The 18,294-nt window shown below is 45.7% G+C and overlaps 2 protein-coding genes across 2 annotated transcripts in view; both read right to left on the bottom strand.

Moving 5' to 3' along the window:
• Positions 1–3,710, bottom strand: part of LOC137422423 (phospholipid-transporting ATPase IC) — a 283,539-nt gene extending 279,829 nt beyond the window's left edge. The window contains 1 exon segment of the mRNA XM_078772905.1: positions 3,576–3,710. The gene's annotated coding sequence lies outside the window, so the exon portion shown is untranslated.
• Positions 1–17,539, bottom strand: part of LOC144890718 (uncharacterized) — a 34,086-nt gene extending 16,547 nt beyond the window's left edge. Inside the window, exon 1 of the mRNA XM_078772344.1 lies at positions 17,353–17,539. Coding sequence (XP_078628470.1) covers positions 17,353–17,539 — 187 coding nt within the window. The remainder of the gene's footprint in view (positions 1–17,352) is intronic.
• Positions 17,540–18,294: the final 755 nt, after the last annotated feature.

Below are 18,294 nucleotides of genomic sequence, written 5' to 3'. Positions count from 1 at the left end.
CACCGCCCCCGATCCCCTGTAAACGAACACTATCCCCCGTTGCCGTCTCCTCGGACCATGGCAAAATGCCTTCAAGCATTAAAGATTGATGTGCCCCTGTGTCCCTCAATATCCTAACCGGTTTCCGGTTAGTCGAGGCTCCATCCCGTGACACAAACCCCTCTGAAATAAATGGTTGGTAACCCTTTTGATGGCGATTTCTCACAATGGCCATTGCGTTTGGAGTCGTAGTAGTCGGACTCCGCTCTGGGTCTTCGCTTTTCATGCGGTAACAACTGGACATCAAGTGTCCAGGTTTCTTGCAAAAAGCGCAAGTAGGCCCGGAGGAAAAACTCGTGGTCTGCCTCGGGCCCCCCGAACTATAAGTTTGTCTTGGGCCCGCATCCCTCTGATTTCGAACAGGTGGGGTATCATAGTTGTCCCCATAATCATCTCGAGGCCGCCGCCATGTATGGTCGTTCTCCGCACCTGCTGTTCCCCACCTCCCCTGCGGAGATCTAGGCGAGGAGTTAGGTTCGTGGACCCCTATTCGGTGGGTTAAGGCATAATCATCTGCCATGGTGGCTGCGTCCCACAACTTTGGTACTTTCTTTTCCTGCAGGTACACTTTGATGTCCTCGTGGACACACTGCTGGAATTCCTCCACCAGGATCAAGTCCCGCAATGTCTCGAAGTCTTTCCCGACTCCTTTTGACTCACACCACCGATCAAACATGTTTTCTTTCACTCTGGCAAACTCCACATGGGTCTCACTCTCCCTCTTCCTGGCATTCCTGAATTTTTGCCTGTAAGCTTCCGGAACCAACTCATAGGCCTTGAGGATGTGCTTCTTCAGTACCTCATAATCTGCACATTGGTCCATTGGTAGCGCCGAATAAATTTCCTGAGCTTTCCCCACCAGCACACTTTGCACGAGTATGGTCCAGGCCTCCTCCGGCCAGTTTAATTGTCGAGCCACTTTCTCAAAGTGTGGAAAAAATTTCGCGACTTCTTTTTCACTGAACGGTGGAACCAGCCTCACATGTCTGCCCACATCCCAGGTTTTCTGGTTAGGTGTCGACCCCGTCAGCAAGGGTGGTGCCTCTCCCCGTTCTCTCATTAACTCCAGCTCCTTGAATTTGATTTCTTGCTGAAGCTCCATGTCACGTTCCTTTAATTCCCTTTCCGCTTTTCTCTCCTCTGCTTCGAGGTCCCTTGCAGCTCTCCTCTCCTCTGCTTTTCTCCCTTCTAACCTTTCCTGGAGTTCTCGTTCCACTCTCCTTTCCTCTGCTTGTTTCTCTTCTCTCCTCGCTTCTGCTTTCCTTTCTTCTTCTGCTCTTTCCTTTTCTGCTTTCCTTTCTTCTTCTGCTAACCTTTCCTGGAGTTCTCGTTCCACTCTCCTTTCCTCTGCTTGTTTCTCTTCTCTCCTCGCTTCTGCTTTCCTTTCTTCTTCTGCTCTTTCCTTTTCTGCTTTCCTTTCTTCTTCTTTTAACCTTTCCTGGAGTTCTCGTTCCACTCTCCTTTCCTCTGCTTGCTTCTCTTCTCTCCTCTCTTCTGCTTTCCTTTCTTCTTCTGCTCTTTCCTTTTCTGCTTTCCTTTCTTCTTCTGCTCTTTCCTTTTCTGCTTTCCTTTCTTCTTCTTTAATCCGTTCCTGGCTCCGTAATTGCAACTCCAGTTTCCGGAGCTCAACGTCTTCTGGTTCTTCGGGTAGCCACTCCCAGGCTAACTCGTCCCATGTTCCTAATCCCACCATAGATTGTATCACCGTGGCCTGCAACTCTGCCTTCCTCAAATTAGTTCGGACCTCCAAGTTAAAATGTTTGGCCAATTTCAAGAGGTCCGACTTTAGCAACGCTCGGAACTGTGCCTCACTCGGGGTTACCCCAAAGTTCTGTGCCACAAACGCCATGGTGTCTATCGTTAACACCTGTTAACCTTCACCCCAAGACTTTACCCCAATTTCTCAAAAAATTTCCCAATTAATAATTAATTAATTAATTTTAATTAATAAAATATTATTATTTTATTATGTTATACAATTTTAGATCCCGGACGTAGACCCAATTGCGAAACCGCAAATCGTAATTTGGACGAGCCCCCAATTCTGTTACGTGGTCCCCTCGGTGAATACCTGGTCTCGGTGACCCCCGGACCGTGAGAGGAACTCCGCCAGCAAGCTGTATTATATATGCGCTTTCGCCACGCAATCCATATGAATTTCACCCAGGAGACAACTGATGTTCAAGGATATATTTCCAATGGTAATGATACCATACAATTTCAATGACACTACCACGGAGATTTTCCCCGAGCAATCAACAATACACAACCATCAACAATTCCCAATTCACAAACACTTCCCTATGAGTAAGATGGCCATCTTATATATGTGTGTCCCGGTGAGTACTCACAACCCCCTCTCGGTCTCTGCTCCTCACAATGTCTCTGGGCCCCTCCTGACCAAGATACTGGTCGGCGTCTCCGCACTCGGGCGGTTGAACGAACCCCGGGTGGACGTTTCTCCACCGGGCAGGTATCGTACCAGGCACCGTGGCTGCAGCCCCTCGTGGCCACGCGAAGCGGGTACGGTCGAGCAAGCCAAACCCCACGCCGCTTGCAAGGCGCGTTAGGCCCCAACGTGCGACCCGCACGCGTCTGTTTAGACGGTGCCGCGAACGATGCCAGACGCGGGGTCGATGCACGGCCCCACGTCAACTTGACGTCTCCACCGGGCAGGTACACGTCCCGGTGATTCCTCTCGCCAGACAGGCTTCGGAACACCGCTTTTCCACGCAGCGCAAGGTCGATCCCACCTTTTTTCGGAGCGGGGCGAGGAAGAATACTACTCGTCCCTTTTCTTCCTCGTCTTTTTTTTCTTCCGTTTCCGGTCACTTCCGTTTCCGGCCACTTGTTCAGAAGGGCTCCTGACCCTCCAATCACAACAACCCTTAATATACTACACACGGATAAGCCAAGACCTGAATGGTAATCCACATACATTCACATAAATATGTAACAATATCCTAAAGCTAAATCACTGATAATATTCACAATAACCTCATACACTGAATGATCGTTCATTACACACACACACACACGCACGCACGCACACACGCACGCACGCACACACACGTACGCACACACACACGCACGCACACACACACACACACACACACGCACACGTACGCACACACGCGCACACACACACACACACACACACACACACACACACACACACACACACACACACACACTGGTTTTCAAAAGCAGATTCCCTTCACTCCCGTGTAAGGATTACTTATTTAAAACAACGACGTGGAGGTGTTGAACACGTATGGAATTAACTCACCAGGATAAGGACAATATTTCTCCATTGATCGATTTACACCACGTGATCGTTATGAATATCGTTTAAATATCTGCATGGTAACGTTCGACCTACACACACAAACAATCAAAATAAAATGGTAAAAACCGATATATTTCACTGAAACAAAGCCCATCCTCATGGACGCTTCCCTCCGATCCTGAAATTCTCAATCTCACCAATAATCAGGTAACAATGACAGATCACGCAGGTAACTAACGACACGTACCTTAGTTAGAGGATAGAAACGCGACTAACGATTCCTTGGTCTTGTCCACGTGTGTCTATCACCACAAGTGTCCGACCCCGTCCAGCACAAGGGCTAAAACGCGTAAATACACCGACCTGCACAAACCAGTCCGGCTTGTATGTCCCGCCCATTAGCAGCGCAATGCATGCTGGGAGTAGCTCACCTGCTGAAGACACACGTCACGGTTTCGCTGAGCGTGATGATGGATGCCTCGTTTACATGATTACACATGATTCTGGGGGCGAGAGCGTGGTGATGCCTCGTTTACATCGTTGCACATGATTTGGGGGGCTACCGCGTGGTGATGCATCGTTTGCATCATTACACATGATTTGGGGGGTTGGAGCGTGGGGATGCCTCGTTTACATCACTACACATGATTTGGGGGGCTAGAGCATGGCGATGCCTCGTTTACATCGTTGCACATGATTTGGGGGGCTAGAGCATGGGGATGCCTCGTTTACATCGTTACACATGATTTGGGGGGCTGGAGCATGGTAATGCCTCGTTTACATCATTTCACATGATTTGTGGGGCTAAGGTGTGGTGATTCCTCGTTTACATCACCACACATGATTTGGGGGGCTAGAGCGTGGTGATTCCTCGTTTACATCGTTACACATGATTTGGGGGGCTTGTGCGTGGGGATGCCTCGTTTACATCGTTACACTTGATTTGGGGGGCTGGAGCATGGGGATGCCTCGTTTACATCGTTACACATGATTTGGGGGGCTGGAGCATGGTGATGCCTCGTTTACATCATTTCACATGATTTGGGGGGCTAGGGTGTGGTGATTCCTCGTTTACATCACCACACATGATTTGGGGGGCTAGAGCGTGGTGATTCCTCGTTTACATCATTGCACATGATGTGGGGAGCTACCGCGTGGTGATGCATCGTTTGCATCATTACACATGATTTGGGGGGTTGGAGCATGGGGATGCCTCGTTTACATCACTACACATGATTTGGGGGGCTAGAGCATGGTGATGCCTCGTTTACATCGTTGCACATGATTTGGGGGGCTAGAGCATGGGGATGCCTCGTTTACATCGTTACACATGATTTGGGGGGGCTGGAGCATGGTGATGCCTCGTTTACATCATTTCACATGATTTGGGGGGCTAGGGTGTGGTGATTCCTCGTTTACATCACCACACATGATTTTGGGGGCTAGAGCGTGGTGATTCCTCGTTTACATCGTTACACATGATTTGGGGGGCTTGTGCGTGGGGATGCCTCGTTTACATCGTTACACTTGATTTGGGGGGATAGAGCGTGGTGATGCCTCATTTACATCGTTACACATGATTTGGGGGGCTAGACCATGGTGATGCCTCGTTTACATCGTTACACATGATTTGGAGGGCTAGAGCATGGTGAATTCCTCGTTTACATCGTTACACATGATTTGGGGGCTCATGCATGGTGATGCCTCGTTTACATCATTTCACATGATTTGGGGGGCTATTGCATGTTGATGCCTCGTTTACATCACCACACATTATTTGGGGGGCTAGAGCATGGTGATTCCTCGTTTACATCGTTACACATGATTTGGGGGCTAGAGCATGGTGATTCCTCGTTTACATCACTACACATGATTTGGGGGGCTATTGCATGTTGATGCCTCGTTTACATCACCACACATTATTTGGGGGGCTAGAGCGTGGTGATGCCTCGTTTACATCATTTCACATGATTTGGGGGGCTAGGGTGTGGTGATTCCTCGTTTACATCACCACACATAATTTGGGGGGCTAGAGCGTGGTGATGCCTTGTTTACATCGTTACACATGATTTGGGGGGTTGGAGCATGGTGATTCCTCGTTTACATCGTTACACATGATTTGGGGGGCTAAGGCATGGGGATGCCTCGTTTACATCATTACACATGATTTGGGGGGCTAGAGCGTGGTGATGTCTCGTTTACATTGTTACACATGATTTGGAGGGGGCAAGAGCATGGGGATGCCTCGTTTACATCACTACACATTATTTGGGGGGCTCGAGCGTGGTGATGCCTCGTTTACATCGTTACACATGATTTGGGGGGCTAGTGCGTGGGGATGCCTCGTTTACGTCGTTACACTTGATTTGGGGGATAGAGCATGGTGATGCCTCATTTACATCGTTACACATGATTTGGGGGGCTAGAACGTGGTGATGCCTCATTTACATCATCATACATTATTTGGGGGGCTAGAACGTGATGATGCCTCGTTTACATCATTACACATGATTTGGGTGGCTGGAGCGTGTTGATGCCTCATTTACATCGTTACACATGATTTGGAGGGCCAGAGCATGGTGAATTCCTCGTTTACATCGTTACACATGATTTGGGGGCTCGTGCGTGGTGATGCCTCGTTTACATCATTTCACATGATTTGGGGGGCTAGGGTGTGGTGATTCCTTGTTTACATCACCACACATGATTTGGGGGGCTAGAGCATGGTGATTCCTCGTTTACATCGTTACACATGATTTGGGGGCTAGAGCATGGTGATTCCTCGTTTACATCACTACACATGATTTGGAGGGCTAGTGCATGTTGATGCCTCGTTTACATCACCACACATTATTTGGGGGGCAAGAGCGTGGTGATGCCTCGTTTACATCATTTCACATGATTTGGGGGGCTAGGCTGTGGTGATTCCTCGTTTACATCACCACACATTATTTGGGGGGCTAGAGCGTGGTGATGCCTTGTTTACATCGTTACACATGATTTGGGGGGTTGGAGCATGGTGATTCCTCGTTTACATCGTTACACATGATTTGGGGGGCTAAGGCGTGGGGATGCCTCGTTTACATCATAACACATGATTTGGGGGGCTAGAGCGTGGGCATGTCTCGTTTACATTGTTACACATGATTTGGAGGGGGCTAGAGCATGGGGATGCCTCGTTTACATAACTACACATGATTTGGGGGGCTCGAGCGTGGTGATGCCTCGTTTACATCGTTGCACATGATTTGGGGGGGCTCGAGTGTGGGGATGCCTCGTTCACATCGTTACACATGATTTGGGGGCTAGAGCGTGGGCATGTCTCGTTTACATTGTTACACATGATTTGGAGGGGGGGCTAGAGCATGGGGATGCCTCGTTTACATAACTACACATGATTTGGGGGGCTCGAGCGTGGTGATGCCTCGTTTACATCGTTGCACATGATTTGGGGGGGCTGGAGCATGGGGATGCCTCGTTTACATCGTTACACATGATTTGGGGGGCTGGAGCATGGGGATGCCTCGTTTACATCGTTACACATGATTTGGGGGGCTGGAGCATGGGGATGCCTCGTTTACATCGTTACACATGATTTGGGGGGCTGGAGCATGGGGATGCCTCGTTTACATCGTTACACATGATTTGGGGGGCTGGAGCATGGGGATGCCTCGTTTACATCGTTACACATGATTTGGGGGGCTGGAGCATGGGGATGCCTCGTTTACATCGTTACACATGATTTGGGGGGCTGGAGCATGGGGATGCCTCGTTTACATCGTTACACATGATTTGGGGGGCTGGAGCATGGTGATGCCTCGTTTACATCGTTACACATGATTTGGGGGGCTAGTGCGTGGGGATGCGTCGTTTTACGGCCAGTTTGAAGTGTATGACACACGGTTTGATGTTTGCTGCCACCACATGTCCAATCACGTGGTGAACCTTCCTTAAACAGTGTATGCGATTTGATTTCTCCGTTTACATTCAAATATGATGAATCAGAAAACCTTCAAAATTTTTATCCTCTCCCCATTTATTTTCTTATTTAACCACAAGATAAATGTCTGCAAATACAGTTTCATTCTCGACATCACTCAATCAAAAGTCATGGTTTGTCTGCATCACTGGAAGACAAGAGCCATGGTTTGTATACATCATTACAAGACAAGAGCCATGGTTTGTATACATCATTACAAGACAAGAGCCATGGTTTGTCGACATCATTACAAGACAAGAGCCATGGTTTGTATACATCATTACAAGACAAGAGCCATGGTTTGTCGACATCATTACAAGACAAGAGCCATGGTTTGTCTTCATCATTACACGACAAGAGCCATGGTTTGTCGACATCATTACAAGACAAGAGCCATGGTTTGTCTTCATCATTACACGACAAGAGCCATGGTTTGTATACATCATTACAAGACAAGAGCCATGGTTTGTATACATCATTACAAGACAAGAGCCATGGTTTGTCTACATCATTACAAGACAAGAGCCATGGTTTGTCTGCAACCTTACAAGACAAGAGCCATGGTTTGTCGACATCATTACACGACAAGAGTCATGGTTTGTCTTCATCATTACACGACAAGAGCCATGGTTTGTATACATCATTACAAGACAAGAGCCATGGTTTGTATACATCATTACAAGACAAGAGCCATGGTTTGTCGACATCATTACACGACAAGAGCCATGGTTTGTCTTCATCATTACACGACAAGAGCCATGGTTTGTCTACATCATTACAAGACAAGAGCCATGGTTTGTCTTCATCATTACACGACAAGAGCCATGGTTTGTCGACATCATTACAAGACAAGAGCCATGGTTTGTCTTCATCATTACACGACAAGAGCCATGGTTTGTATACATCATTACAAGACAAGAGCCATGGTTTGTATACATCATTACAAGACAAGAGCCATGGTTTGTCGACATCATTACACGACAAGAGCCATGGTTTGTCTTCATCATTACACGACAAGAGCCATGGTTTGTCTACATCATCACAAGACAAGAGCCATGGTTTGTCTACATCATTACAAGACAAGAGCCATGGTTTGTCTACATCATTACAAGACAAGAGCCATGGTTTGTCTGCAACCTTACAAGACAAGAGCCATGGTTTGTCGACATCATTACACGACAAGAGTCATGGTTTGTCTTCATCATTACACGACAAGAGCCATGGTTTGTCTACATCATCACAAGACAAGAGCCATGGTTTGTCTACATCATTACAAGACAAGAGCCATGGTTTGTCTACATCATTACAAGACAAGAGCCATGGTTTGTCTGCAACCTTACAAGACAAGAGCCATGGTTTGTCTGCAACCTTACAAGACAAGAGCCATGGTTTGTCTACATCACTACAAGACAAGAGCCATGGTTTGTCTACATCACTTCAAGACAAGAGGCATGGTTTCTGGTACAAGAAAGACAACACACAGCAAGTGATATTTAAACATAGCACGACATTTCACAATGTTTCCATCGTTTGAATGTCAAATCACAGGTGAGTCACAGGTGAGTCACAAACAGGTTGTGAGGAATGCTCAAATCGTGACAAAATCCAGGAACCACATTGTGAAGGTTGAAAGTGTACACCTCTGAATCAGTTTTACGTGTGCGTGGTTACCTGCTTGTTAAACACTTTGTGACTTTCTCATCTACAGTATTATCGAACTATTTTATTATTTTAAAGGTGATGAGTGCAATATTTGTCCGAATAATGATGAAACCACAACACAAGTAACACGCCAGTAGTGTATATATGTTGCTTCTGGGACACTCTCATTTTCCCATTTACTCCTGGCTCTGGGGGGTTACTTGTGTACATCTCTCTTCTACGGCCAAACTTTTGATTTTCCTGTTCTATATGTTGAGACCCTTGGAAAAAATCTGGGTAACACTCCCAGATCAAGTACGTTTTTTCTGCACACCCCAATACGTGATTATGACTTGAGGCCAATTAGCCGAAATAGCAAAATTCAGTTTTCATGGAATAATTCAAGAGTAGGCAGCTTTAGATTCAAATGTAACATTTATTTATCATGTTTAGACATAACTAACACATTTTTAGCATGGTTCAATACTATAAACTGTCTTTTTTAGGAAAAAAACACGTCATTTAGCTTCTTTTTCTCCAAAAATCACTTTCAGTTTGAAAGGCGCTCAAAATCCGATCACCTCTCATACACCCAATTATGTAGATAAAGCAACCAAAATTTGCAGCTCATTAAAATCATCCCGTACCCCTTGGCTAATCACTGACAGTCAAAACGGCTGTTCAACAGCTGTGCTATGAAGTGACCATTGAAGGTTCAAGTGACCATCCGTGACCGTTTTGTCTGACAGTGAGGACACTATTGTCCACAAATAAGTTCACACATTTACTACACGCAGTGTTATTGTTGATATTTAAAGGTTTCAAAGGTGGAAAGTTTCTTTTGCGTTTCAGTATATAATGGATCGTCCCCCCATCCCTGTCCCCCTTTATAGAAGGGATCGTTTTTTCTGCATCAAGGGAAGCACAACGCCCCCCCCCTTATATAATGGATCGTCCTCCCCTCCCCCTTTATATAAAGGATCACCCCCCACCCCCCTTTATATAAGGGATCATCCCCCCACCCCCCTTTATATAAGGCACCGTTTTTTCTGTATCAAGGGAAGCACCACCCCCCCTTTGAAATAATGGATCGTCGCCCCCCACCCCTTTATATAATGGATCGTCCCCCACCCCCCCCCTTTATATAAGGGATCGTTTTTTTCTGTATCAGGGGAAGCAAAACCACCCCCTTTATATAATGGATCGTCCCGCCACCTCCCCCCAAAGTAGAAGGGATCGTTTTTTCTGTATCAAGGAAAGCACAACCCCCCCCCTATATATAATGGATCATCCCCCCCTACCCCTTTATATAATGGATCATCCCCCCACCTCCCCCCTATATAGAAGGGATCGTTTTTTCTGTATAAAGGGAAGCACAACGCCCCCCCCTTATACAATGGATCCCCCCCCCACCCTCCCCCTTTATATAATGGATCGTCCACCTCACCTTCCCTTTATATAAGGGATCGTTTCTCTGTATCAAGGGAAGCACAACCCCCCCCTGATCCACTTTATATATAAGGCATCGTTTTTTCTGTATCGAGGGAAGCACAACCCCCCCCCTTATACAATGGATCGTCCCCCCCCCACCCTCCCCCTTTATATAATGGATCGTCCCCCCCCTCCCCTTTATATAAGGGATCGTTTTTTCTGTATCAAGGGAAGCACAACCCCCCCCCCCCCTTTTATATAATGGGTCGTCGTCCCCCACCCCTTAATATTGTTGCGGATATGGGATTTGCATCCATCCATATCCGCTTGTAAATATTCCCCTATTTCCTCAATACTACCCAACTCTCCCCAATCCCCCATTCCCTAGTCCCATTTTCTGTAAACAACACTCTGTAGACCCGACCTCCCCCTATTTCCCCCATTAAATGTCGCATCCAGGTCCACCGCATCTCAGGTAGACAACGATAGGACATCTTGCTAGTTATTCTTAGTCTCTGTCAGTTAAGGATTCGTTTCCATTAATTCTGACCCTTCGTTGCACCAGAATGTGATTGTATGGCACCGTTAGGAAGTTTAGGACCTCCCAATACCTCCCCGCAGCTCTTCTTCACAGTTCTCTTCAACAACAACAACAACAACAACAACAACAACAACGAGCGCAGGGAGTGCGCGTCCTCACTCCGGCTTGGTAGGAGTGGTGGGAGGACACCAGGCCTTCCCAACGAGCCGCCATCGGACATGTACTCGACGGGGTTACCAAACAGGGGCTCCCTGTCGGCTCCTCGTCAAGGGCGGAGCCCGGTAACCCCCGCACCCAATGGAAGCGGCGGACCGGCCCCAGTTGGGGCGGAACCAACCAGCCGAGGGCGTGTCACTCCCCGCAGAGCATGTGCAGTAGAGAGAGGTGACGTCGAAGATGCGCGCTGAGCTTGGAGCAAGCAAGACCACCTCTGAGCGCTGTGAGACCTCCCTGCACCTTGAACCGTGCTTTATCCTGTCCCCGAGCCAAGGTGCACCTTGTGCCAGCGACCTACCTGTCCATTCCTGCCATCAATCCCCGTGTGAGTCTACCTTGTCCGTTTGTCCGTGGTCTGTCCGGTAATTAGATAAGACTGTATTTAAGTGCCCATCTCTTCTGTGTCTTTACCTCACTCTGCCTTGTAATCTACCCCCTTTTCTCCACCACTGTAATTATACCCTCCTCCGGAGGTCTTGAGAACTGTACCCCCCTTGCGTCGTTTCATCTTTGCCAGTCGCCGTGTCCTTTCCATCATTGATTTAGCATAGCGCGATTTGGCCAATGTCTGGGTGAATCGGGTGAGTCGGGAAGAAACGGGGAACAACTGTTCGGCCGCGGTTACCTCCGCTCGGTAAATAACATCCAATCCGCGGACCGTAACAATACAATGGATCGTCCCCCCACCCCCCTTTATATAATGGATCGTCCCCCTATCCCCGTCCCCCTTTATAGAAGGGATCGTTTTTCTGCATCAAGGGAAGCACAACCCCCCCCCCCACTTATATAATGGATCGTCCTCCCCTCCCCCTTTATATAATGGATCATCCCACCACCCCCTTTATATAAGGGATCATCCCCCCACCCCCCCTTTATATAAGGCATCATTTTTTTCTGTATCAAGGGAAGCACAACCCCCCCTTTTATATAATGGATCGTCGCCCCCCCACCGCTTTATATAATGGATCGTCCCCCACCCCCCCCCTTTATATAAGGGATCGTTTTTTTTCTGTATCAAGGGAAGCACAACCCCCCCTTTATATAATGGATCGTCCCCCACCCCCCCTTTATATAATGGATCGTCCCCCACCCCCCCCCTTTATGGAAGGGATCGTTTTTTCTGTATCAAGGGAAGCACAACCCCCCCTTTATATAATGGATCCCCCCCCACCCTCCCTCTTTATATAATGGGTCGTCCCCCCACCCCCTCCTTTATATAAGGGATCGTTTTTTTTCTGTATCGAGGGAAGCACAACCACCCCCTTTATATAATGGGTCGTCCCCCACACCCCCCTTTATATAAGGGATCGTTTTTTCTGTATCAAGGGAAGCTCAACCACCCCCTTTATATACAGGATCCTCCCCCCCCCCCACCCCCCTTAAATAAGGGCTTGTTTTTTTCTGCATCAAAGGAAGCACAATCCCCCCCCCCTTATATAATGGATCGTCCCCCCACCCCCCTTTATATAATGGATCGTCCCCCCACCTCCCCCCAAAATAGAAGGGATCGTTTTTCTGTATAAACGGAAGCACAACTACCCCCCCCCCTATATATATAATGGATCATCCCCCCCTACCCCTTTATATATTGGATCGTCCCCCCACCTCCCCCCTATATAGAAGGGATCGTTTTTTTTCTGTATCGAGGGAAGCACAACCGCCCCCTTTATATAATGTATCGTCCCCCACCCCCCTTTAGATAAGGGATCGTTTTTTCAGTATCAAGGGAAGCACAACCCCCACCCCCCTTATACAATGGATCCCCCCCCCCACCCTCCCCCTTTAAATAATGGATCGTCCACCTCACCCTCCCTTTATATAAGGGATCGTTTCTCTGTATCAAGGGAAGCACAACCCCCCTGACCCCCCCCTCTATATAAGGCATCGTTTTTTCTGTATCGAGGGAAGCACAACCCCCCGCCCCCCTTATACAATAGATCGCCCCCCCACCCTCCACCTTTATATAATGGAGCGTCCCCCCACCCCTCCCCTTTATATAAGGGATCGTTTTTTCTGTATCAAGGGAAGCACAACCCCCCTTTTATATAATGGGTCCCCCCCCCACCCCTTTATATCATGGATCGCCCCCCCCTTATATAAGGGATCGTTTTTTTCTGTATCAAGGGAAGCACAATCCTCCCCCCCCCCTTTATATAATGGATCGTCCCCCCACCCCCCTTTATATAATGGATCGTCCCCCACCCCCCTTTATATAATGGATCATCTCCCCCGCCCCCCTTTATATAAGGGATCGTCCCCCATCCCCGTCCCCCTTTATATAAGGCATCGTTTTTTCTGTATCAATGGAAGCACAACCCTCCCCTTTATACAATGGATCATCCCCCCCACCACCACCCCTTTATATAATGGATCGTCCCCTCCACCCCCCCTTATATAAGGGATCGGTTTTTTCTGTATCAAGGGAAGCACAACCCCCCCCCCCCCTTTATATAATGGATCAATCCCCACCCCCCCTTTATATAATGGATCGTCCCCCTGACCCCCCTTTATATAAGGCATCGTTTTTCTGTATCAAGGGAAGCACAACCCCCCCTTTTATAAAATGGATCGTCCCCCCTCACCACTTTATACAATGGATCGTCCCCCCACTCCCCCCATTATATAAGGGATCGTTTTTTTCTGTATCAAGGGAAGCACAACCCCCCCCCCTTTATATAATGGATCAATCCCCACCCCCCCTTTATATAATGGATCATCCTCTCCATCCCCCCCCCTTATATAAGGGATCGGTTTTTTCTGTATCAAGGGAAGCACAACCCCCCCCCTTTATATAATGGTCACCCCCCCCCCCCTTTATATAATGGTCATCCCCCACCACCCCTTTATATAATGGATCGTCCCCCACCCCCCCCTTTATAAAAGGGATCGTTTTTTCTGTATCAAGGGAAGTACAACCCCCCCCTTTATATCATGGATCGTCCCCCCCCCCCCCCACCGTCCCTTTATATAAGGGATCGTTCCTCTGTATCAAGGGAAGCACAACCCCCCTGACCCCCCCTTTATATAAGGGATCGTTTCTCTGTATCAAGGGAAGCACCCCCCCCCCCACCCCCACCCCACCCCACTCCCATGCAGCTCTAACATGAGGACTGAAAACTCGTTTCTCGGCTTCCACTGGATGAAATCGGCTGCAAATTTCAGAATTAAATATTTTGCACATCAAGGCAATATGTTCCAAATTTCAGAAGTAAATATTTTGTACATCAAGGTAATTTGTTCCAAATTTCAGAAGTCAATACTTTGCACATCAAGGCAATATGTTCCAAATTTCAGAAGTAAATATTTTGTACATCAAGGCAATATGTTCCAAATTTCAGAAGTAAATACTTTGCACATCAAGGTAATTTGTTCCAAATTTCAGAAGTAAATACTTTGCACATCAAGGCAATATGTTCCAAATTTCAGAAGTAAATATTTTGTACATCGAGGCAATATGTTCCAAATTTCAGAAGTCAATACTTTGCACATCAAGGCAATATGTTCCAAATTTCAGAAGTAAATACTTTGCACATCAAGGTAATTTGTTCCAAATTTCAGAAGTAAATACTTTGCACATCAAGGCAATATGTTCCAAATTTCAGAAGTAAATATTTTGTACATCGAGGCAATATGTTCCAAATTTCAGAAGTAAATGCTTTGTACGTTGAGGTAATATGTTCCAAATTTCAGAAGTAAATATTTTGTACATCAAGGTAATTTTTTCCAAATTTCAGAAGTAAATATTTTGTACATCGAGGTAATATGTTCCAAATTTCAGAAGTAAATACTTTGTCCATCAAGGTAATATGTTCCAAATTTCAGAAGTAAATATTTTGTACATCAAGGTAATATGTTCCAAATTTCAGAAGTAAATATTTTGTACATCAAGGTAATATGTTCCAAATTTCAGAAGTAAATATTTTGTACATCAAGGCAATATGTTCCAAATTTCAGAAGTAAATATTTTGTACATCGAGGCAATATGTTCCAAATTTCAGAAGTAAATGCTTTGTACGTTGAGGTAATATGTTCCAAATTTCAGAAGTAAATATTTTGTACATCGAGGTAATATGTTCCAAATTTCAGAAGTAAATATTTTGTACATCAAGGTAATATGTTCCAAATTTCAGAAGTAAATATTTTGTACATCAAGGTAATATGTTCCAAATTTCAGAAGTAAATATTTTGTACATCAAGGTAATATGTTCCAAATTTCAGAAGTAAATACTTTGCACATCGAGGTAATATGTTCCCAATTTCAGAAGTAAATATTTTGTACATCAAGGTAATTTGTTCCAAATTTCAGAAGTAAATACTTTGCACATCAAGGCAATATGTTCCAAATTTCAGAAGTAAATATTTTGTACATCAAGGTAATTTGTTCCAAATTTCAGAAGTAAATATTTTCTACATCAAGGCAATATGTTCCAAATTTCAGAAGTAAATATTTTGTACATCAAGGTAATATGTTCCAAATTTCAGAAGTAAATATGTTGTACATCAACGTAATATGTTCCAAATTTCAGAAGTAAATATTTTGTACATCGAGGTAATATGTAGCAAATTTCAGAAGTAAATGCTATTTACATCAAGTTAATCTTCCAAATTTCAGAAGTAAATGCTATTTACATCAAGGTAATATGTTCCAAATTACAGAAGTATATGCTATTTACATCGAGGTAATATTGTTATGTCTTGCGGGTGTGGAAGTGTAAATTTATGAAGCAAGTAATTTCTATGAGCTACAAACCTGCTGACGCCGTGTGCAAGTTTTTTTGTGGTTTCCATGCAAAATCTGGGATTTCCTACAGTTGGCAAGTTATCTCCGACACTGACCAAATTCGTTGCTCGAGAAAAGTAAAAATTATTAGTGGAGGCAATGGTAGACCACATATTGTCATGACAAAATCATTTATGACTGAGGGTAATATGATTACAAATAGGGATTTTGGAAATAATGTAATGTTAGATCAAGTATGTCTTATTGAGTTATATAAGCAAATTGGAGAAAAGATATTGTTTTCTTGGTAAATAATTAAATAATACAACTAATGCCACAATGTCTGACCAGCTGCCTGGAGTAATTAGCATCCACTGAATTGCTTTACAAATCCCTTTGTGTTTATAAAACGAGTGAATAATCGACTCAGTACAAAGGCCAAGCTAAACATTGTATTGATAGGTGAATGCAAAATACTTGGTAATTATTTTGCAGAGTTTGGGCAAAAAGAGTTCCCGTTGGACAATGGAAGGTGGATGATTTGCTTTGCACTGGCCCGATTGGGGATTGGCCCACTGTACTTTCTTTCTATTTATCTAATAGATCGTTATATGAAATTGTCAGCGTTCTCAGTAAAATCTTTCAAAAGAATGATGGTTAAACACTGAATCAAATAAAAAAAACTTATAGCTTGTTAGTGTTTGATAGGGGTTAGTCTAAAGCAGGGGTCGGCAACCTTCGGCACGCGTGCCACCATTGGCACACTGGCGAAAGCTGTGCCCTCTGAACTGCATGCCAAATCACCTCTTGAACAACCATTGGCTGTTGCGTGGTCTGTCTTATTTAGTTTGATTGATGATACGGCCTCCCGCTCACATTTCCCACAGGAATTGCAGTGTAGCGGTTCAGGTTCGGTAGATGATGGCAACCCCGCTAGTGAAGAAAGCCAAAGTAAAGGTTCAGGCATTCCAGCCCTCATGGACAGAAGAGTGGCGTTTTGTTTTTCAGAAGGACCATGCTGTGTGTACTTTATGTTTTGAAAATGTTGTTTGTCGAATGTCGAGTGTTAAGCGCCATTTTGAGACAAAGCACGAGAAAACTTTCAAAGATCAGGCAGACAAGGCAGAATCCATCAAACGTGCCGTGTCCAGGTATGGGAAGCAAGCCAACACCCTCAAAATCTTTGCCACTGCTAAAAACCATGCGACTGAAGCAAGCTATCACATTGCTCATTGCATTGCAAAACGCGGAAAGCCATTCACTGATGGCAAATATATTAAGGAGGCTTTTCTCTGTAGCTCAGATGTTCTGTTTGAAGGCTTACCAAACAAAGACAATCAAATCAAGAATTAAAGATATTCCCGTGTCAGCTAGAAGTGTTGAGCGACGCATCGAATAAATGGCAGAAAATGTCAGCGCTCAGCAAATAGCTGGGTTAAAAGATGCTGTGGTATTTAGCATAGCACTTGACAAGAGCATGGACGTGAATGACATACCACGTTTGGCAGTCATGGCAAGATACTGTGATTCAACTGTAAGAGAGGAACTCTGCTGCTTAAAGCCAATGTCGGACACAACAAAAGATGAGGACAACATAGCCAAGGTGTTTATGGAACATTTTGAGGAGCGAGGGATTGACATAAGGAAGATTTTTGCAGTGACAACAGATGGCGCTCCCGCCATGGTCGGGAAACAGAGGGGAGCTGTCAGATTAATTGAGGAAAAAGTCGGTCACCCCATCATGAAACTCCACTGCATAATACACCAAGAAAACCCCTGTGCAAAGATGTCAAATTCAGATCTTAATGAGGTTATGGCTACGGTAGTAAAGGTTATTACGTTCATAGTTAAGCGATCTGCTCTGACACAGCGACAGTTCCATTCCTGCTCGAAAAAATGGACTGCACATACAAAGATATCCCTCTCCACTCAGCGGTTAGGTGGCTAAGCTGCGGAAAGGTTTTGGAGCGGTTTGACAGCTGCTCTGATGCCATCAAGGCCTTCCTGGCTGAAAAGGGCCAAAACTACCCAGAACTCGAGGACGAGAAGTGGGTTGTGAAACTTATGTTTCTCACGGATATTACGGGACACCTCAACGAGCTCAATCTCCGACTGCAAGGTGCAGGGCAAACTGTTTTGATCATGTTCGACACATGGACGGCTTTTGTCGGCAAGCTAGCAGTCTTTTCAAGTGATGTTGCTACCTCCACTTTCCGTTACTTCAGACACGTAAGGCAGCTGTCCTCGCAGCACAGCATCAGCACCGCTGAAATATGCAAATACATGAGCGAGCTTGAGTCGGAGTTCACAACACGATTTGGGGACTTTCAGAAGTATGGACCCATGTTCTCTTTCTTGATCAAGCCAGACAGCTTTGATGGACACGAATTGGATTTATCTCTGGTAGACTGGTTGGATACACAGGACATGGAAATGCA

This window comes from Myxine glutinosa, chromosome 2 (assembly GCF_964187855.1).
Source record: "Myxine glutinosa chromosome 2, kmMyxGlut1.1, whole genome shotgun sequence".
Lineage (NCBI taxonomy): Eukaryota > Metazoa > Chordata > Myxini > Myxiniformes > Myxinidae > Myxine > Myxine glutinosa.
Note: the sequence above shows the minus strand (reverse complement) of the source record. Positions and strands in the feature narration are given on the sequence as shown.